Here is a 24,109-nt window from a genome sequence, read left to right on the forward strand (position 1 = left end):
GCAGTCATTGCTCTCAGCCCATCACTCTTTATTTTCTCTCTCTCTTCTGAACAAGAAAAAAAAAACCCCCACGACGTGTCGTGTTATGAAACTGCAAAATCGCAAAATCCTCTGTCGCGAAGTCTTTCCCACGTCTGAGAATTCTACCGACTGTTACAAAGCAGACGTCCATAAATGCTAAATAAGCATCTCCTTACAGAAAACTGAATCGTATCAGCCATTACACACGGTTTTTAAATCCGTTTCAAGTGCACAATCCTACACGTCCCCGCATTAGCTGTTACTATAGAAGCGTTGGATTAGAAAGATCGCATGAGTAGAAACACGTGATTTGACAGCGGCTGGAACTACTGCTGTTACAGGAAATTAATTAACACCTTCCGACCAATCAGATTTGAGAATTCACCAGCACTGTGGTGTAAGTGAAGAGAGCAAATTTGGCCGTGATGACTCGGTGGGACGGACGGCATAGACTCTTTAACCTGTCAATCACTAGCCACTAGCCAGTCATGGGTATCTATGAACTCATGTATGCGGAAGAGAACAGATAGTGCTGCTATTAATCAGTCCAGACAGGATTTTGCAGAATTTTGTTTGTGATTGTTGAGGCCAAAAATATGATCGATATCGAGCAATGCTCGATATTGCTGAGGCTTTGTTTTTCGCGCTTCTACTTAAATTGGTGAACTCGTAATTCTTTCGCAGTGACGTTTGCTGCTAAATGAGAACATTTAGCTGTGCGACACATGGACGAATGCACACCGTGATGACGTCACGTGACAGGTTGTGATGTCACATGACGCATCTTGGCCCAAATCTGCGGAAAATCTGCAGTAATTTTGAAAAATCGAAAGCTCCTACAGAGTTTCCTTGAATTTGCGTTCAAATCTGAGATCGCAGAATCGCAGAATCTTGGAGGGACTGATTAATGCCATTGTTCTTTCCTCTTTTTTTTTTTTCTTTTTTTTTTAATTCACACATTTATTACATTTTTTAACATTAAATTTAGTCTAGTCTAGTAGCTAACCATTTCTTTTGAACAGTTGCGTTTGTTTGTAGATTACTTGGGTGTATTTTCTGTGGTTAAATTCAGTTTGCCAGCTTAGCTTAATAACAGCATGCTAGCTTGATGTAATCAGTTAGCTATATTACTCAGCATGTCCTTTGCTACAAGAACTAACGATTCATTTTTCGCTAACTTGCAGGTAAACAACTGGGGGTTGTTGTTGTTTTTTGTTTAAACAATAGCATTAAAATCATAAATCACAATAAAAAAACATTAGGCAAGTGTTGTGATGCAGCAGCATGTCTAATAACACAGAAGAGAGCCTATAAAACCTTTTAGTGCACAACAATGTTTGTCTCAAGGGAAAGCCTTTAATGCCACTTTGACCTTTTGGACTGAGGAGAATTGCTTGTGAAGGATGGTGGGACATTACAGGTTAGCATTTAGACTGTTGTTTTGGTAAATCTTTGAAGCGGAGCACTCGCTGGTGGATAGCTGCTTGTTGTGAGGTTGGGACTAAATGTCAGCTGGCATTAGGGAAGCCTTCAGGGCAGGAGAGATGGAGTAATGGCTGACGGTCTGGGTGAAGAAGAGAGTCATGACGCTAAATTCTTTAATCAAGTAAAAGTGCGATTACGCGGCTAAATAGATCCTCTGGTGAGAGTTGAACTACCGCTGCAAATTCTTCACTCAGGTTAAAGTAGAAAAATGTAAACTCCAAGTATTCAACTTAAACTACAAGAAAGATTCCCAAAAGAAAATGTCTGCCTCCTCAAATCACACACTGATTTTAGTTACTGATTTGTAAATTACAGCCTCTTTCACCAAAGAGCTAAGCTTACCTGAGAAAATCCTCTCAATCGCTATCGAGCATGATAATACCTCAGACCATACAAACCAACTGAACGACAGAAACAGCCTTGATAAATGCAGCACATAGGTCTTAGGTCTCATTCTCGCTGTCACATCTGTTAAATTCCCTGAAATTGGAAGGAGTTATGTTACAGATGCAGTGGATAGAGATTAGATTAAAAAATGAATACTAATTTCAACGCTGTATGACTTCTTTAAGAGCATTTTGTGATTCGCGTCGATCTCCAAAACACTTTAGGATGCTTTTAAACTCCACGTTCCGAGCACGAGCGCTAAACCTTGTTACTTTATTGTATATCTACCTAGTTAATTAGCATGCTACGTAGTACCATCTGCTTAGCAGAAACGAGCTGGAGATAACCGTACAAAGAGCACAGAACAAAACGGTGTCTACGTCAGCTATCACACTTTCATCGCGTTAGTGTAAATCTAAGCAATGTGCTTAGCTGACTAGCCTAGCCACGCTTGTGAAACTCTTTATATGCACTGTGAATCATCACACTAGATCGGTTATGAGTGCATGGTGATGACGCTTGGTAAAATAAGGATGAAATAATGAGGAAAAAGCAGAGGGTAGATGAAAGGAGACAGATTTGTTGGTGAAATGATATGTAGCCTTGTTTTCTCAGCGCCCCTCACATATGGCACCCTGTGGGAGCTTTAGTGCAGCTTGTGTTGGAGCGAAATCGAGTTTGTATGTGTGTGTGTGTGTGTGTGTGTGTGTGTGTGTGTGTTTCAGATTACATCGCAATTCTGTGTACTTGTTTTTGCCAACATTACCCTGATATATATCAGCTAAGAGCTTGTATCTGTGTCCATGAGAGTGTGTATAAGGTGACAGTTATCATTAATCATTAAATGTGATACCAGGTATGCTATATAAAGAGTGAAACATGGCTATGAGTGCAAACTAAACTATAAAATGATCATTATTTCATTAACAAACAACTGTAACAGGCAAATTGCTGTAGTATAAGAGTGGGTAAAAAAACGTCACAACACGCTGTTATTGGAAAATGATCAACTTCAGGGTGGTAACAGTGACTTTACTTCATGTTGGACCACGTCACACCATCCCATCGTTGATTATTTTCATATAACGGCATGAGAAAGAGTCCGTGTGTAAACTGTCACTGTAGAAACAGTACCATATTAGAAAGCATATACCAGAGATGCTGTTGTAGAAACTTCCGAGCCATAAGAATCGCACCTTCAACAAGCACTGTGGTATAAATCGGTCTAAATAATGACATCAGAACCAAATGTCACGGTTATTTGGAAACGGGACGCCGTGAAGGTTCCGTGATGTGTTGAAAAGTATGAGATTGACTTCTGTACCATTCCAGCCCTAATCAAATCATCAAAAAATAAACAACACACTCCTCCACAAGAGCCTCCAAAAGGCCTGAGCTTTTTGACTTATCAGCTGTACATCAGCGCTCGGCTGCTCGGAGACTCATCTAATGCACAAACACAGCAGTAAGAGAAGCACTTCGCGAGAACTCAGTATAGCTTTAAATACACAAACTCAGTTGTGAGACACAACATTAGCAAAAAACACTTTGCATTAGCCGCTACATTCTGTTTGGGCCAAAAAATAACCCACGTTTTAAGGAATACTATGTTATTTTTCAATCTAATCACTATATGTGATGGTGGGGTTATCATGCGCAATGATTTTTATACGTAAGTGTTTTTAACCTTGTCCTGCGAAAGGAAGAGAAAGTCTGTTTACTCTGAACTCACTTCTAATGGAAGTTTAAGATCAGCTGCTGAATTATATTATTGTTCATGATATGCAACTATATAAAACACGTCGAGTTTATAATAAAAAACACCAATATTTCCCCTATAAAAAGGTAGTCCCGTCTCTAAAACGTGAGCTTATACAGATTTAAAGATTATATTAGCATTCTACTAAAATGCATGATTATTAACAGAATTCAACAACCGGCCTTTGATTTCCAATATAAATCAAGATTTCAGTAAACAGCTCTGTTCTGTTCTTATTACAGTAAAACAAGTCACATTTCTAGTCTAATGTAATAATGAGTCTTTATTTGTCACATATTCATTACAGCACAGTGAAATTATTTTCTTCGCATACCCCAGCATGTCAGGAAGTTGGGGTCAGAGCACAGGGTCAGCCATGATACGGCATTCCTGGAGCAGAGAGGGTTAAGGGCCTTGCTCAAGGGCCCAAGAGTGGCAGCTTGAACCCCGTACCTTCTGATGAGTAACGCAGTGCCTGGCAGCTTGAACCACCGACCTTTCAATCAGTAACCCAGAGTCTTAACCGCCAAACAACCGCCAAGCAACTGCCAAGCAACCGCAAAGCCAAGCAACCGCCAAGCAACCGCCAAGCCAAGCAACCGCCAAGTCAAGCAACCGCCAAGCAACCGCCAAGTCAAGCAACCGCCAAGCAACCGCCAAGCAAACGCCAAACCAAGCAACTGCCAAGCAACCACCAAGCCAAGCAACCGCCAAGCAACCACCAAGCAACCGCCAAGCAACCACCAGGCCAAGCAACCGCCAAGCCAAGCAACCGCCAAGCAACCGCCAAGTAATCGCCAACTCAAGCAACCGCCAAGTCAAGCAACTGCCAAGCAACCGCCAAGCTAAGCAAACGCCAAGCAACCGCCAAGCAACCGCCAAGCCAAGCAACCACCAAGTCAAGCAACCGCCAAGCAACCGCCAAGCCAAGCAACTGCCAAGCAACCGCCAAGTCAAGCAACCGCCAAGCAACCGCCAAACCAAGCAACTGCCAAGCAACCACCAAGCCAAGCAACCGCCAAGCCAAGCAACCGCCAAGCCAAGCAACCGCCAAGCAACCGCCAAGTAATCGCCAACTCAAGCAACCGCCAAGTCAAGCAACTGCCAAGCAACCGCCAAGCTAAGCAAACGCCAAGCAACCGCCAAGCAACCGCCAAGCCAAGCAACCGCCAAGCCAAGCAACTGCCAAGCAACCGCCAAGTCAAGCAACCGCCAAGCAACCGCCAAACCAAGCAACTGCCAAGCAACCACCAAGCCAAGCAACCGCCAAGCAACCACCAAGCAACCGCCAAGCAACCACCAAGCAAACGTCAAGCAACCGCCAAGTCAAGCAACAGCCAAACAACTGCCAAATCAAGCAACCGCCAAGCCAAGCAACTGCCAAGCAACCGCCAAGCCAAGCAATAACCAAGCAACCACCAAGCCGATCAACCACCAAGCCAAGCAACTCCAAGCAACTGCCAAGCAACCGCCAAGCCAAGCAACCGCCAAGCTACCGCCAAGTCAAGCAACCACCAAGCCAAGCAACCGCCAAGCAACCGCCAAGTCAAGCAACCGCCAAGCAACCGCCAAGCCAAGCAACCGCCAAGCAACCTCCAAGTCAAGCAACCGCCAAGTTAAGCAACTGCCAAGCAACCGCCAAGCCAAGCAACCGCCAAGCAACCTCCAAACCCCACATCACACATACACTAGAGATGCACTGAATAAAGATTAGGTTAAACGTGCTGGCGTATTTCTTTAAATATTTTATTAAAGTTATTTTCAACATGTGAAATCTCATTTTTTTAATTAACTTTTTTTTTTTAATCTTCAATTTGGTCTGAGAATAACAACAGTAACTCAATGTCTGTGTTTGGCTGGAGATCGTTTGATGCTTTCTTCAAAACATTTAAAGACAACATGAAATGGATAGTCAGTGAAAGGCCATTTTTTTGTGTAGGAGGGACTTTGTTTTCACCCATAAGGATAGAACTGGCTTGTGAAACGTGGCTGATCCAAAACAAACATGGAGACTCCAGCCAGCAGTCGATAGAGGAGATCTACTGGCCTCCCACAACACCACCGGCAATTGAAGAGGTGGAAGCAGACAAAATCCGGCTAATGTGGGAAACAGAGATGGAGGAAAAAGACGAAAACGTCGTCCATTTTTCAGTCGTATTTATTTGAGCCTGGTGGTGACTCGAAAGCCGAGGCCAATGTTTGACCTCGATCACACGAACATCTCAAGAAATTTTTTTGTCCTGCCCACAATTCAAAATTCCACAAATCTGACTAAGGACATGAGCTAACAAGGTTAATATTCATAATCTGGTTGTCTTTATAGAAATGTTTACTAAGTTACCTGACATGCCTTCAAGTTCTCAGAATCAAACTCACGGCTCACAGCAGTCCTCCTTATATTTTACGCATCGTCGGGTTGCGCTAGTGAACGCATAGTTTGTAAAAGTCCTTTAAAAGATTGTGATGAAACAGCATGTCCATATATACAGATCGGTGTGTGCGCAGGTACAGCACAGAGTGTACCATTATTTAAAGACTATTCAGCAGGAGCATTTGCATATAAGTGCTTCCTCCCAAGGCTCAGGAATGAATCATAGTGAGATAAATCAGGGCGGATATCGAGCCCCTGTCATAACTTACTCATCGCGATCTCCAAGCACCCGTACCACAACTCTCTCGAGTGTGACGCATCAGCTAACGCTTATCCAACACCACATTCGCCTGTACAAACCTTTCAGTGGATCACTGAGGGACCTGCAAGCCTTATGTTCTGTAAACAAGTGGAAAAAGCTCAAAGCTCCATCGTTATATCGATATAACAGACAGGAAGAACTTTTTTTCCAACCATAATAAAATTTCTCGAATAAAGTGAGCGTATACTCAGGACAGTTATGATTTCAACCGACCAACAAGACACAACAAAAGCCACAGAAGTCATGCTGTCCTGGGTTCTAACATGACCTCTGACCCCCATTTCCAATTCACTTCTTTACAGTTGTTTACTGCAAAGTCTTGCCATTTCTCTAGCTGCACAAGTTCATGCCCTATATATTTTCCTATATGTACAGTATCGAGACTGTTTGCCTGTTCATTTGACTCCTCTTTAGATGATCCTCGAGTTTCCTGCTCATTTTCTTACCCTTACTCGATTCATCCACCATTTTGAATTTTGGATTAAGTATTAGTACTGTCCATCTCCTCAGATTAACGCGTCATTATGGACACGTTTTAAGCTGTTACATTATCCTAGCTCTTCACAATGGCTTTATAGTGGAAATCTGTGTCACGATAATGTTAAAAATATGATTCATTATGAAGGCCTACAGCTGATCCCATTTGATTAGGTCTTAAACATTATAATATTTGGTACATGCAAAAAGCGCCCGGTGGCCCATTTTAAAATATTTTAAAATCCTTGTGACAAGCTGACATTTGGTGGTGTCCAGGTTCTTAAGGCAGCCTGAATCTCTTCCTAATACTCACTGATATTACACTACTGAATCATTTATCACCATTAAATGTCATGCACATACACATGCTGGTGCAATGCTATGCAAAGACAAAAAGCCTCCAAGTAAAGTCAGACCTCAGCGTTTAATCGTTGTACAGGCTCGATTCCCCCCAGGTCGTCTGTGTGTATATTACATAGCAATTCATTCGTAGCATTCATTTGTACTTTGCAATACCCAATATATATATATATTATTTTTCTTTCAATTAGTAGGAATAAAAAATAAGACTGATGGAAATAATGCCCCCAAAAACCATTCTCTTCCTGATGGCAGGTGTGTGTGTATAAGCTTGGAGTGTAAAATAAGAGATGAAGAAATCAGACAGGCACTGACGTCAAAATTCTTTTTTTTTTTCATTTTGCAAACATGTGTCATGAAGGACATAAATCAAAGTGTTTTTCATTGAAACATCTGTTGCTGTGAGAAAATCTCCATTTTGATTTTTTTTTAACACAGACACATGAAATCGCTGTCGTTTTCCATCAGTTAGTCTTGTTGTGATTTCTTTAATTCATCAGTTACATTTTTATGCATTAAAACCACAGACAGAGGTAAAGAAGGTTCATTCTGTCTGCCACGTGTGTGTGTGTGTGTGTCTGTGTGTATGTCAGCAGTCCATATAGTAAAGACCAGTGGTGCTTCAGTTAGATTGAATGGCTGCACTCGAAAACACTCACCTGCTCTGTAATTTCCTCCATCACGGCCCCTAAGAGCTCTTCTCTCACACATATTAGTTAAAAGCCATACACACAGGAGAGGTGGACAGTTTTATTCCAGCCAAACATACAGACACAGGCAGAGAGTAGCAGATATCTACTGCAGCAGACCGCATAAGAGGAACACACCGATAATCTACCGTATGTTAAGATTCACGGGTTTGAGTCGTTGCACTGGTTTCACTCAGGCAAAAGTTGGGACAAGACGGATGTGGGTGTGTTTGTTTATTCATGGTCACGACGAAAAGTGAGGTTTTTTTTTTGCCTATAACATACTTTGACACCTCAACATTAAGAAACCATAAATATATTTAACCAAAATGATTTTACCATCACAGAAATTCTAATGGTTTCAACTACAAATACCATTACAAACCATCCGCTAAGCATTAAAACCATTACTGGTCCTTAATAGTATCCACTAGACATAACATGCCACCAATAGAAGGCAACAAATTACCAGTAGAGACCCACAGGGACCATTACAGTTTCCATTCAAACCAATACAATTCTCATTATAACCATTAAAACCATTACAAATTAATTCTGTGAGGGTTTCTATTGTTTTTGTTTGTTTTTTTTTCATGTAAGGAGCCAGGTTTAGCAAACGAGGTTCAGTCAGTCTGCCTAAAGATGCCTAACACACTAATTGTGATTACCTCAAACCGTGAATATCACTCTTTGATCAAGTTGCTGGAAAGCTACGTGTTGTACAGATATGAGCCCGTATTTAATCAGATACGACTGTCAAAATGGCCGCAACCGTCTTGAAATGGCTTCTTAGTGTGATTTGAGTGCATATCTTGATGTACTTCCTTCTGAAACAGGAACTAACAATGATGTTGTGTTGAAGTGCTTGACTGACTTACAGAACAACCAATAGCATTCAAGATACAGAGATGCTGATTACAAACAGAATGAATCGACTTCACTGAAGCATGACAGTCACTGTGTGTGGGAATCACACTTAGCAAACTGGCTAAATTAGGCAAATGGACTGTTTTTACTACTGTTTACAGGATATGGTTCTTTACACAATATTGTTTTTGAAAGAAAATTAAAAGAAGGGTGGAAAAAAAATTCCATGTCGTTTTGGTGAAATATCTTCATGGGGTTACTAAAGTTGAGATGTTAAAGTATGTTGGACCAAATCGGATTTTTTGGGGCCAGAATTCAGCAACAGCAACATCTAATAGGTTTTATACATTACATATACATAATACATATACAGTATTACGTAAAGATGTAGACTTTATTATAGTATAATATAATGCTATATGGAGCAATAAAGTATAATTTATTATGAATAAATGCACTTCTCCTAGTAGGAGGATCTGATTTTGTGTGTGTTCTTCCAATAATGGTCTCTTACTTGTTGAACACTGAATTTTGCTGTACGTGTAGCATCAGTCTGCTCCTCTACCAGCTCTGTGGTTGTATACTTTAAATTATTATTCTGTGAACTAGTAAACAACTCAACACTATTTCTGCCTAATGTGTTGTGCCTGCTCTAATGTGATCCCGGGCTCAGTGGCTGATCTTAGCACCGCTGGTTTGTGGTGATTCATTCCCTTTGGCACTTTTTAATGCATGCGTCTTTCACTCCTGTGTCACTTACCGGGCTATATTTAGCGCTCACTGGCTCTGGCGTGAGCTGCAGTACCAGCGTTCCTAAGTGAATTCCCAGATCTGCTCGGTAGCATGTCAGATCTAAAAGCTTACTGCAAAGCTGGATGCTAGGAAAGAACGTTCGAGAGTGTGTGTACGTGTGTATATTCACCGATACGGCAGTAGATTGAAACCTTATGACAGAAAGGTGTCATAATAAGGACACGATTATGAGCTAATCGACTGCAATCGGGGACGTGTTTGAGTGCCACACAAGGCACTAGGCAGATTTCAGATTTCTGAGCTGTGCGTTCGTGTGTGGTGGGTTTATATTATACTGTAGATTGTACTCTTCTTCACGCTGCTATTTGTCTGTTTAGATATAGTCTTATTCAAAGTGACTGGCTGATTGACACACACTTCCCCAAGGCTCTGATTCCGCAGCAGGAGCAACGCGGCGATGCTAACTACGGCACACACCTACCCAAGAATAAAGCAAAGAGAAAATGAGTTACAGAGTGAGAAAGAGATGCTTGAGGAAAAAGATTACTGATAATACTAATAATTACATGAACTATTCATTTCTCTGCTGAGCTCTAGACTGATCAAATGTGACGCAGTTTCCATTACAAAGACAACAAATAAGACGTGTGTTTGCTCTAAATATTCAAGTGTTACTTAAATTGTTCAGTGTGATTAGCTAAAGTCTGTCAAGCAACACAATTTCATTTAGCTTGCGCTTAACTAGCTAGTCTTAATGTTAACTAGATAACCGAGCTAGCCAGCTAGGTGCTTCCAGTGTGGATAAATGACTTTGCAATCGTAACTTGTCAAGCTAATGATTTACAAATAGCTAAGCTACATCCAATCTACTCTTTTGCTAAATTAGATTTGCTATCTAGATATTAAGATATCTAGAGCTATTAGGATATTAAGAAAAAGCATTTATACTGATGATACATTAAGAGCCAGGGGGGGTGTAAACTTTTGAACAGGATGATCGGTGTAAATTGTTATTATTTTGTCTTCTGTGAAACATGTAAATATCTTATGTAGCGTCTGAAGGGCAGAACTAAATGAAAAATAACATCTTTCAACAAAATGATAACAATTGACACCGATCATCCTGTTCAAAAGTTTACACCCCCCGCCTCTTAATGTATCGTGTTGCCTTCTTGAGCATCAGTGAACGTTTGCGCCTTTTGTGATAGTCGTGTACGAGTCCCTCAGTCGTCCTCAGTGTGAAAAGACGGATCTCGACATCATATAGTCGCTGTTGGAAAGGAGTTAAATATGCAGAAGATGCTGGAAAAGTAAAGAATGTGCCGGACCTGGAGGATTTTTCTGAAGAACAGTGGGCGGTTTAACTGTTCAGGACAAACAAGGGACTCGTGAAGAACTCTCACAAAACATAAACACAGTCTCTGATCATCCAGGTAACGACACACAGGATTAATAATCAAGCGTGTGTAAACTTTTGAACTGGTTCATTTGTGTAAATTCAGTTATTACTGTGTCTTGTGGACGATATGTAAACATCTGTTATGTGAAATAGTGTATTCAGGGCAGGAATAAATAAAAAACACAGTGCTATTTAATTGATCCGTATTTTTTCAAATTATTAACATATTGCAGATTCTGCAAGGCGTACGAAAACATATGACCTCAACTGTACATCTGAAATGATCTTACGTAAATTAATAAATGAATATAGGACCGCATGGTACAGGCTGAATAAAATGTTTTAGCAATATTGCAGATTCATGCTAGTAATAATGTTAATCTGAACCGGACTGCTGAAATCCAGACGCTAAAGGGAGAAAGACAGAAAGACGCAGAGATTAACAATGGTGATGAATGTAACACGTGAGAGGTGATAAGAAAGGAAACAAGACCACACATCTGAAGGAAGATAAAAATCCAAAACCCCGTCCGAGATCGTATTTGGCAAAAGCACACCACTGAGGAAGAAAGGAGGAAGATGATAAAAAAAATAGCGCACTATATCATCCCGCAGGCTTTACCGATTAGAAATGGATGCTTCTGACCCAGCAAACGCTCCTCATGACGTTTGAGAGCCTCATCACAGGCAGATCAATGACAGTCAGCGAGTTGAAGTGAAAAGCATAATTGGCCTGAATTTTGGTGCTTTTGGAGGACAAACCGTGCTCGCTACATTGACTTTAATGGCAGCTCAATAACCATGACACCAGCATGACTCACTCCAGCAATAAATGATCCCAAAGTGGCGGACAGAAAGTACTTCATCTTTTGGCGCTTTAAAAATCGACTTTATTTAAAGAATTTGAAAGGAACTACAGGCAGGTGGTTTTTCAGAATTCCTGCTCAGTAGTGTAGCACTGACTAAATCGTCAAGTGACTGAGGAAGAAAGTGTGCGACCTCGAAAAGTCCTCGAAGGCAGGGGAGCATTTTATATTAAACACCGCGGAGAAGATCAAACTTTACAAAGCAGGGATGGTGTAGCACGGAAGCACGACAGCGATGCACGAGCACAAACTCATGTTTACATCCAAAACAACATGTCTGAAGGCAGCGAGGAACAGAAACCACAAGGTGCAGTGAAAGTGAGTTTTTATTATTCATTTCGGACTGTAGTTTAATTCAGTGCTTTTTGTGCATCCATAAAAAGTAATGCATAAATACCTATATATAAAATAAACTAATAATTAGGCATTATTTTTTATGGATGCACAAAAAGCATGGAATTAAACTACAGTCCTAAATGAATAATATATATTCTGGTGTGTGTGTGTGTGTGTGTGTGTGTGTGTGTGTGTATTGGGTTCGTTTCAGTCGTATATAATTGGACAAACAGTTGTAGTCTGAAATTTATATTTGTAACACTCAGTTTGTGGATTTTATTTTAAATAAACGAAAATATGGTACTGAAAGTTTGCCCCGCCCCCCCATCCGATTAATTGATTAATCTGGGAAATCAAATAATCGGCCAACTAATCATTAGTTGCATCCCCACAAGATTTCATAATGTAATTGGTTGATGTTAATACTATGTGAATGAATCCCGCTCACTTTACATAATTCAATCTAATTAAGTCGAAAGTTTAAATGAAGTTTAGCATAAGCACTGAAATCGTGTTTTGATGAGAAACGTAATATTTTTTTTCTGAAATCGAACCGACATCATGTTCCATTTTTTCTCAGCGTATAGTAATCCTTCTGTATGTCATCAGTGAACGGTAGGCTAACCTCGGATTCTCAACAAAGTTGGTCACATATCGATCAGAATCAAATCTAAATCGAAACAAAACAAGCGTATAAGGAATATATATATATATATGACATGACGTAATTGTGAAGTGGGCGGAGCTTAAAAACGTTTTCCGAGAATGCAGTGGTGACGAGAGGACAAGATCAGTGAAATAAACATTTTCTCTGTTTACGCTTGATCGTTTTATTATCAAAGCTGAACAGACAAGATGTCATAGGTGCAGTCCAAAAATGTCTGACATGACCAAAATTGTCTTTTTTTTTTTTTTTTCTTTTCACCTGTAGTGTTGTACCATGAATAAACATGCTATTTAACTGCAGAATGTCAGTTTCAATTCAAGGTTAATAATATTTACACATCATTACTGTTCCTAAAGGAAATTAGCATTAATTTAACCAGATGCAAAAAGTGTGTGTGTGTGTGTGTGTGTGTGTGTGTGTGTGTGTGTGGTGTAATAGCTGTTAATTCTCATACTAAAGCTCACACTAATGAAGGCTGTCAAAAGGCTGTTTGCTGATTAAGCAGTGAATAACACTGCTATTAATTCTGTCACGCAATGTATCTTATACACAGTGCTATCTAACGAGTGTGTGTGTGTGTGAGTGTGTGTGTGTGTTGTTGGTTCGACTCCTAGCTCCTAGAGTGGTATTACCACTTTTGCGAGTGTCTTAACTCTTCAGGGTTATTACAGTATGCGCGCGCCCATACGAGTTGTTTTTAGGAGCTCAGGGCTCGTCAGGAGATCAGGAATGGAACAGTGGGAGGATGAGTCACCGCTTTGCCGCTATATTCTGTACTCGCATTTTCTTTTGCACGCTCAGAATAACCCTGAACGAAAAGAAAAAAAAAAAACCACGTCACACACCACTCTATCTCTGTACCTGTTACTCAACCACGTATAGTGAGAAACGATGTCAGTCTTGACGCAGCCCTTCGAATACAGGCACACTCAGCAGTTATTTCGGGTGCTGTGGTGGATTAAACTCCCTCTCAAAAACAGCAGGGAGATATTATATTTTTTCAGCAGAAACGATGAAAGCAAAGACGTATCGTATTTCTTTTCGCCCCCTCATACAAGACTCAACACAAAACGACTATCATAATTAACACTGCGGCAGTGATTAGTAAAAACAAAGCTTGAATCAAAAGTGAATTGAAAGGTTTTGAAGGTCCGATACAAAAGGGTAACGTCACTAATGTCTGCCATCGTGTCCTACATGTAGATTTTTTATTTTTATTTATTTAAATGCAGCTCTCAGGCAAAGTCTCTTCTCTGGTGTACGTGATTGATGGACACTACAGCCGATGATATCAGCTCACACCGTTGGTCGAGTTCTGGAAATGGAAGAGCAATTTGTGGGCAGTTATAAAATCTAAGCATGCATACGTAAATATATTTGTGTTATATCTGCGTTATTTGTAATGCCATGTAGTTGTGTAATTGTAATTGGTGCGCAATTATTTATTTATTTATTTTTACAAATCTGCAGAATCAGTTAAATCCTCAAAATTTATCTTGAAATTGTACAGAATACAGAAGCCCTAAGAGGCCATGCATTATTATTATTATTATTATTATTATTATTATTAGGCATGTAAAATTCATCTTAGGGAACAAAACATACAGCTACACTAACGGCACAAAAACTACCATAGAACAACAGGAAAATTCTGTTGTTGATGTCGTCGTCGTTGTTGTTTTTTCAATTGTACGTTAATAGTACATTAATGTTTCCAACCCGATCACATCATGCCTCAGCATATACAGTATAAGTCTGAAAAAAGGCTGAAAATCCAGATCTTAGTTTGTTACAAGACGTGTAAATCTTTGTAAGGAATACAAGGTTTCGTGACAATTTAAAACAAAGAGGATATTCGGATACACTGTTAGAAAAGAAAAAAACGCCTCACCTCTCCTTCAGATGGTTAATGGTGCTAGCTTACTAAAACAACCTTTTCTGAAAGGTTGTAGGGCTCTACTTCTAACCTTTAATGGATCCCTTGAGGGGCAAATAATAGCATCATTTAGACCACTAGAGTCAAAGTTGTTGTTGGTTTTCCTCGCGAGCTTAGATTTCCGTTTCTTATGAGGACTCTTCTCACACACACAGCAAACTATTTTATTTTTTGTCTCTGTAAAGAAGAATTTTGCATTAGTTTTGCATGGATTGGTAGTTGGACGGAGATGTTTGGACTCTGTGGTGTGATGTGGAATGCTTGTCGACACCTGCTATGACTCTTGGATCGATAAATCGAACGCTGTGTAATTTTACACCTTGACTGCTGCAAGCGAATCCAGGCAGGATTCGCTTGCAGGCTTTACAAGTAAAAAGGATTTCAGATGAAGCATATTCATACAGACCGATACTAACGTGCTAATCTGACGAGATTTCTGAGAGGATTTTTTTTTTGTAAGTCATATTCATGGTGTTAAAAGTCTCAACGTGAATACTAGTCAGCTAGCTAAAATATGCTAAAAAATCTCAATGCTAACACTAACATGTGCTAAAGTGGCCGGATTTCTGAGAGGATTTTAGGTTATATTTAAAGATGCTAACAATCTCAATGCTAACACTAACATGTGCTAAAATGGCCGGACTTCTGAGAGGATTTTAGTTTATATTTAAAGCTGCTAACACTCTCAACGTTAACACTAGTCACCCAACAAACATGCTAAACTGACAGGATTTCTGAGAGGCTTTTAAGGTGTTCATAAAGTTGACCGCTATCTAGCTAACATAAGCTAACTTGACACATATTCGGAACTATTTTTGAGCTATGAATGAATTTTTATGATTTACTTTTGTTTTATTTTTTGAAGAACACAAAGCAAACCTGCTTAAAATGTGATCTGAAGCAGCGCAGCATAACCGCTTCACATTTTTATTACTGTTTTGTTTAACATTATATCTGCTCGCTCGGTTGAATTCAGCTTGCTCTTTGCTACTGTATTTTTAAAGGCTTTTTCATGGTTTAACCTAACAATTGACATTTTAGAAATGTTACACCAGCGGAGATTATTATGATAACATCAGAAAATGTGATAAAAGGTAAGACATTGTTTATCACTGTAATAATAGAAATTTGTCAGCACATAACTGCATGAGCACTGAGCATGCATGCGTGCATCAGTGCGTGCATATGTGTGTGTGTGTGTGTGTGTGTGTGTTACATTTTGGACCAACCTGGTCTCATCTTCTTCGCCTCTTTAACAGAGCTTCTAAATTTAGCAGGCACCCATCATTAACGGGATGAGGATATTGACAGATCTTTTTGACAGGCGGGACCAGTCTTGCCGTCGCCATGGAGACAGAGGTGGGTGGCATGCAGATGTATCATGTTTCCTTATATACCACTAAACATTAACGTCTGCTGGTCTCTTAAGGCACTCGTTACACAAGACTGGCTTAAAAAACACGTGCTACAGCGTGTTAGTTTGTGAATTCCCAGTCCAGCTCATTCATTCCTGATATAATGCACATTTTAAAGGAATACTCCAGCATTTTCCATCCTAAACTTCCCTCTCCGCTGCATGTGTAGTGTATGTGCGATTCCCACAAACAGTCATTCTGTCTGTACGGAGAAAAAAAGAGATCCCTCAGGAATGTGTAAAGTAAGCAGATTCATTTATTTACTTTTTCGTACTGTATTGCGCCAGGCTCGGAAAGGAAATGCGATAAGAACAGCTTTTTTGCTAAGACTTTCACTGAGGTTTGAGATTAGACCAAACAAAAAAGTCCATGGGGTGGAGTTGGACCTGATCCAGCTCCTCCTACCATGGGGTGGAGACAACTCCGTGTTTCAGGCTGGATAAGTGTGTTTAATGTGTGATTTTGTGATGTGCAGCATCATTTGGGTTAGGGTTAGACTTACAGGAGGAGCTGGATCAGATCAGGCCACACCCCCTGAACTTTTTTTTTTTCCTGCAGCAGGGATATCTCGATTAGACAGCTGTAGCTGGACCACTGAATACCTGTATGAGGAAGTCAGACTAGTCCATGACATCAGATACTCTTATACAGTATGTCCCAAAATGAACAAACATTAAGTTATCTCAATGTTTGAAATATTAAAATCCCCATGAAATCAAAATTGAAGTTTTGTGGCTTTTACTACAAATATGTTCACCTTAAGGTTATCTATAAGCTAGTGTTCTCCAAAACAATGACAAAATTCGCGTTTAAAAGATATATGCATTCACAATTTACAGTCTCTCTCTCACTACCACCACCGATACGGATCAACAATTTTGATGACATCATTCTGCACTTTAGCGTCTTATCAGATTTTCCATCCAATCAAATGCTCTCTAGAATCTGAAGTGTCCCGCCCCCGACATTATAAAAATCCATGGTACTAAAGCGGCGTTCGCGCTATGTCGGAATTACCATAATTACGAGATTCCTACTTGTAAAAAGTGCTCACGTCCTCGTAGAACTCGTAACTACTACTTGTAAACTAGGAATTTTCGGAGAGCTCCGACTTGTACCACCTGACCGCTGCAACGTCGTGCAGAAACACTCAAACTGGCGGCGGCTTCAGCCTGTGTAATAATTCGTATAATTTACTATTATTAAATAGTAAGATTTAGATTAAGAATTTATAAGAGAATAAGATTCATTTAAGTCCGAGGACGTGTACAAGGTTGTCATCTAGTAATTTCTGTAATTCCGACATGGTGTGAACGCAGCCTATCTGTCGAGTACGGCTTAGCCTGGGGAGCGTGAGGTAAGCTAAACACTACTGGCTATTTAAATAGGGGGAGGAGCCACTTCATATGTCCAGTCCTGACTTCCTGTTTCAGAGGATATTACGTCAACACATCGAATAACGCTTCGCATTTCAAGGCACTTGAACATTTAAATATCCCCAACTGAACATATCGTTAAGTTCCCCATATTCACTCACTTATTCTGGGTTTTTTTCTCCCTACTGACACGCTGTCCTCCTCCTCCAAGGTGCTTCCTGATTGTTCAGGAGACAAAAACCGCACGATGTCACTCTGAACTTTTATGAAGTGTGTTACAATTTTTAAATAAGCAATCTTATATGCAAAAGTGGTGCAGTTTTGTAAATTCCAGCTTTACACAAAGCCCAACTGGATACACGACAAAGTGAAATGTGGAGCAGCTTAAGGGCAGACAGAAACCAGGCCAAGGCTCCGATGCCCCAGACAGGTTAATCACACATAGGCCAGATATCCCTTGGGCTCCTGTAACCTTCGGGCAGCGCTTGAGAGACTCTGAAAAGGTCAACCAGCCTCGAACAGACACGGAGCAAAAACACAGATCACTGAGACGAACCAATTTAGAGCCCAGAAAGAGTGATACCGAGAGAGAGATAGAAAGATAGCTGCATTTTTCTACTGACATGCCAAAACCAGACTCTATCTCACCAAACAGGCTACACAGCTGCTAGTCCAGGCTCTTGTCATATCAAATCTGGACTACTGCAATGCTCTACTCTCGGGCCTCCCAGCCATCTTGATTCAGAATGCAGCAGCATGCCTTGTCTTCAACCAGTCCAAGAGAACCCATGTCACACCCCTCGTCATCTCCCTCCACTGGCTTCCTGTAGCCACCCGCATCAAATTCAAGGCCTTGATGCTCACGTACAAGAACTTGTCTGGAACAGCACTCTCCTACCTCAACTCTATCCTGAAGGCTTACGTTCCCTCACGCAACCTGCGATCAATCAACGACCGACGCTTAGTAGTTCCTACTCAGCGTGGCTCGAGGTCCCTTTCCAGAACCTTCACACTAACTGTTCCTCAGTGGTGGAATGAACTTCTGACCTCAATCCGGACCGCAGAATCTGTCACTATCTTCAAAAAACAGCTAAAGACCCACCTCTTCCGTGAACACCTAACTAACCCCGATAACGCCAACCCCCACATTATCCTTTAAAAATTTTTTTTTTAAAAACCCACCTCTTACACCTCGACTCTGCGCACTTTGCGTCTCTAGAACTCAATTAAAGATCTTGTACGGTAGCACTACTTGTATTGTTCTCGGCTTGATATATCGCTTTGCTTGTATTTCCTCATCTGTAAGTTGCTTTGGATAAACGCGTCTGCCAAACAGATGAACGTAAACGTAATGTGAAATATTGACGCGACGATAAAACGACAGAAAATAAAGTTCAATTATTCCACATTCTCACTAATAAACCGCAGAAAGACTCGGAAATATGTTTATTAAGTCGTAACTCATCGGAAGGTTATGAGTTCAAAGCCAGAACTGCTAGAAAGTCACTGTTGGACTACTTATAAATGTAAATGAATGGATGAATAAATAAATAAATAAATAAATAAATAAATAAATAAAGAGACGCCAAGGCAAAGCTTTAAACCAATTATCACATACATAAAGAAAATAGAAAGAAAGGAAGAAAGAAAGAAAGTCAATGCAAAACTCTAAAAATATTACTCCATGCTTAAACAAGCAAGCATGCAAACAAATGTCAAAGCTAATCTCTAAACAAATGACCCCATGCCTAATAAATAAATGAATGAATGAATGGATGGACGAATACAGAGATGTCAAGGCAAAGCTTTTAAACAAATTACTCCACACTCAATGTAATGTTCCTCATGGTCCCTTTTCTTCATCAATTAATGAGAATGATAATGATAATGAGTCTTTATTGATCACGTATACATTACAGCACAGTGAAATTCTTTTCTTCACATACCCCAGCTTGATAGGAAGTTGGGGTCAGAGCGCAGGGTCAGCCATGATACAGCGCCCCCTGGAGCAGAGAGGGTTAAGGGCCTTGCTCAAGGGCCCAACGGTGGCAGCTTGAACCCCCGACCTTCTGATCAGTAACCCAGAGCCTTAACCGTTAACCATTAAATGAAGAAATATTTAATATCTTTAAGAATGGTTTGTTCTATATAAAAGGATGCTGGAGTGCAAGACTGAACATTACTATACAATGTAATACAATATAATACAGTGCCCCCCGAAAAAACACACACGGTCCATTTAATTCAGCCATTAAATCAAGAAATATTACATTTCTTTTCTAATGGTTTCCGTTATATTAAAAGGACGTAGGAATAGGAGTTCTCCACATGCGCTCTTATTAGTCATTAGTTTTGAATGATGCTACACCAGGCGCAGATACATGCTACACTTTCTTGCAGAGAACGACTGATTACAAAAACATCTCTGTGTTTATTTCACCCTCTCCCATGAGGCCAAGCATGCTGCAGAGCCACATATTTACTTTTTCACTTTCGTCCCATTGGGGAATGGGAGAATCCAATCCAAGCACAGAGGGTTAAGAGCTTTGCACATGGGCTCAGTGTAAAAACAAGGCCCATTACCTCGCTTTTAGGTTGTTTAAGGGTTTGAACTCACAGCCTTTCACTTACTACCTGCTCCACTAATACTGTTTAACACACTGTGCAGTGACCGTTACTGTACAACGTCTATAGAAACACACCATTATGTTATAACTAGTGATACAGCGAAAGGAAAATTCCGGGCCGAAACCGGAAATTCAGGATGCACATTCGCAGCTGTTGCTTAAAGTCCCTATTGAACGGGACGTCGTGCTTTCAGGTGGTGAATCAAACTTGGCGTGGAAGAGTGCTTCGGTACCGTACCCCCTCTTGAAAATTCTACAGATTGCAAATTTGATGTCCTTATCCAAACCGCTGACATGATCGGCCCTTTGCCGGGTAGTGCCGTGATAACCGTCGGCTAGATCGACAGTGAAATCCGAGTGCTGAGCACTAAGGGGCGGGGCTGGGTGGGGCGTGGTGGCATATATCTTCTGCTCATATTTTCCGACTTTTTTCTCTTTCAGCCAAAAACCGAAAAAGGCCATTTTCGAAATTTCGGTGCATCCCTAACCCATGTAGAAAACTGGGACATGGTTCCACTGCAGGTTTAAAATGGTGGATGCAGAGGGTGCAAAAGTTCGGTTAGAAATACCTGATGTATATATATATATATATATATATATATATTGAAAAATTTTCAGGTAACACTGGCCTTTTTTTCCCCCTCTAATCGCTTCCCAATCTAAACTGTTTGCAGTTGTGTGATAAGTATTATTATTTTTTACGCTGGCTTTCACACACGTGCAGATTTTATTATTCAAATGAAAAACAAAATGTAATATTTTTTGCGATTGACTGCTATCTATTGTAATAACACCCCCAAAATTGCTAAATTTTCAGCTTCTATATTTTGTTGCGTAGCCGGTCAGAGACACTTTCTCAGTACTTTTAGTTCCATAAAATAGTGAAAGTTTTAAAGTAATATGCACGGATAAGGAATTTACCAACCCCAGGAAGTCCTGAAATCCTACTTTAAAAGGTACATAAACGCCAATATAATCATATAATAGGGAAAAGGTGTTGTTTTCAATTTTTTGAAATCCAGAATTGAGCACCTAGGCATGCACTCTGTTAGTTTTATTCCAATAGATGGTGAAAATGTTTATCAATGGGGTCATTTTTTCAAAATCTGCATGTTTTATTGTACTATATTTTGGGAAATGCAGCTCAATTTCACCTTCTTGCAAATCACACTGTTTATCAAGTCTCTCTCTCTCTCTCTCAGCCCCTGCAGGGTCACGGTTGACACTGTTGGCTCGGAGCGTGTTACTGTTGGCCCTGTGACAGTTACACCGTGTGTGGTTCACCGACTCTGTGTAATTAGCCTACACTTAACAAACATATAGCAGAGTACTGAAACTGCCATTACGGAGCATAAAAAACTAGAAGGTACGCAGATCAGAACAACAACTTCGTCCAGACGAGATGTTCACTGCACAGGTTTCTCCGTGTAAGACTAAACCAAGGAGAAGCCAAGGTTAGCAGTGATTCACTGCCAAGCTGGACAACACACACTCTCAGCGTGACTCACTCGGGCTGGGCAGGAGGTCTGGGCCTGTCCCAGAACCTGACTCATGAGCCATACGCACTATACACACTCGAGACGACAGAACTAATTACACGCTTCAAACGGTAATCAAATGTTGATAATATTTTATATTCGAAGGCAGAAAATGTGCACTTTTTATGGCATATGTTTTCATATTTATGGGGTATTTTTTTTTATATATAAAACTCAAATCAGCAGTTTTGTAAATATATATAAAATATATTTTTTATGTTTTATATTTAATTTATATTGATTCCAAAATTAGATATGGTCAAAGTGTGAATCTACAGATACCATACCGTATATGGCAACATTACATAAATTACAAAAAAGTGACACTCTTCCATCATATCCCAAAATAGGCACCATGAAAACCACCTCTGGAAATAAGCTCACCTCCAAGCCACTGTTGAAGAGGGCCAAGGATAGAAGGACAAGAAATGGAAGGTGTTTTATGAGAGGTAGAAGAGGCTGTCATGAGGAGACGAAGAGGATGAAAGGAGAAGATAATGAGACAGAGGAAGACGAAGAGTGTGTTGTCACACTGACCTGTAAATCTGTGAAAGGATAGGTGCGGATGGGCGCTACCAAAGCAAGGAGATGACAAAAAAAAAACAACACGTGGTGTTCAGGAGCAAAAGAAATGATGATGAAGATGATAATGAGTAACAAAGTGGGTGAGAAATCTACACACATACAACAAACCCAGATGTGAGCTATAATCATTTCTATTCAGCATAACGCATGCTAAATCATCACAATAATTGGATAAACATAATCATATATTTTATGCTAGATAGAGAAACCCCATAGAGAAAAAAACCTTAGCTAGTTAGCAAACAGAAAAAGTCATGGACAAATCTTTAGTGTTACAATGACTGATCAACACAATGTGAGATCTTCCTCAGTCCATAAAACTCAAAAATGCCGGGTGAACTGGAGCGTACAATCTTACCTTGTTGGTTGAGTTGTTGCGTGCTCTTGCTCCACTGTGAAAGCCCCACGATGGCCACCATCTTGGCCCCGAGGCTGGAGCGGCGTTTTTTAATTCCTCCAGTGTCAGGCCCGGTGCTGCTCGGGCTCTTCTCCAGGCTGTACATGGTGCCACTGATGCTTGAGCTGCGTATCACGTTGCGGCCCGATGTCACACTCATCCCCCCGGGGCTAGGCACGTCCACTGAACCGCTGAGCATCGTGGGCCGACACGTGGTCTGTATTCAGGGGGACTTGGGCTGCTGAGTGAGGAGAGAGCGAAAAGAGAGGTTAGACAGTGACTCTATAATCACACTCATGCCGAGTTCAACCTAAGAAGGTTGTGAGTTCAAATCCCAGCACTGTCCTGCTGTTCCCCTGCGTTCACACTAGCAAGTGACAAAGTGACAAGGGACCATTCATTTGCTCATGACTGCATTGATAACGGCAAAAGACAAAACGACTGCGCAACATCTGAACTGAGCTTTTCTTAATTTTATACAAATGAGCTAGAGCGCAGTAAAGCAACAAATCCAAACAAATGACTTGAACAACTCCTCGGACCAATCAGTGGGAATCAATTAATTCCCATTTACTGTTTAACGCTTAAAATTGGAAGAAAAACTTATAATCAGGGTTATAATCATGTCATCCTATGATATATGAGCTGTCATTAAATGTGTATAGATACTTTACAAATTAAAATAAAGCATCAGTGTGTCTGGTGAATGTACACAGCTAGTATAGTTAGCTTGCTTTGCTAATCTGCTAACAAAGCTAGTACTAAGACTAGCACATAACGTGAATCAAACTAACAATTCTTTATACTGATTATTGTGTTATTTAATTTGGGTTTAACTAAATAGAATAGAAGATATATCTATCTATCGATATCTATATATATATATCAACAAAAAACTTCCAATTTTTCCAAATGGGGCATCATTGTTGAAAAATATCAATCAGCAGAGGTTTACAAAAAACTTCCAAGGCATTAGATGTACAGTACCATGGAAGACTGTAAAGACAATAATCAACAAGTGGAGAAAAAATGGCATGACAGTGACACTACTGAGAACAGGACGTCCCTCTAAACTTGATGAGAAGATCAGGTGAAATCTGGTCAGGGAGGCTGCCAAGAGGCCTGCTGTAACATTAAAAGAATTGCAGAAATTTCTAGCAAGTACTGGTTACTCCCTACATGTGACAACGACCTTGTAAATTTTTCATATCTCTGGGCTATGAGGTAGGGTGGCAAGACAGAAGCCTTTTTAACAAAAAAGAAAAAGGCTATCCAATCTCCCAAAACCATGTGAAATAATGTTGTGGTCTGATGAGACCAAAGTTGAACTGGTCATAATACAAAAAGGTATGTTTGGCAGAAAAAAAACCACACACAGCACATCGCAAAAAGAACACCCTCCCCACTGTGAAGCATGGTGGTGGTAGCATCATACTTTGCGGCTGTTTTTTTCTTCAGCTGGAACCAGGGCTTTAA

General features: G+C 40.3%; 1 protein-coding gene across 2 annotated transcripts in view; it reads right to left on the minus strand.

The window, feature by feature from the left end:
* Window positions 1–24,109, minus strand: part of rims3 (regulating synaptic membrane exocytosis 3) — a 61,576-nt gene that overhangs the window by 21,052 nt on the left and 16,415 nt on the right. Inside the window, exon 2 of one of the 2 annotated variants that reach the window (XM_053637957.1) lies at window positions 22,595–22,874. In XM_053637957.1, the coding sequence (XP_053493932.1) occupies window positions 22,595–22,832 (238 nt within the window). In that variant the 5' untranslated portion in view covers window positions 22,833–22,874. Of the gene's footprint in view, window positions 1–22,594; window positions 23,538–24,109 lie in introns of those variants that run through there. The other variant, XM_053637958.1, reaches the window with a different exon arrangement.

Source organism: Ictalurus furcatus, chromosome 12, assembly GCF_023375685.1.
Source record: "Ictalurus furcatus strain D&B chromosome 12, Billie_1.0, whole genome shotgun sequence".
In the NCBI taxonomy this organism is placed as follows: domain Eukaryota; kingdom Metazoa; phylum Chordata; class Actinopteri; order Siluriformes; family Ictaluridae; genus Ictalurus; species Ictalurus furcatus.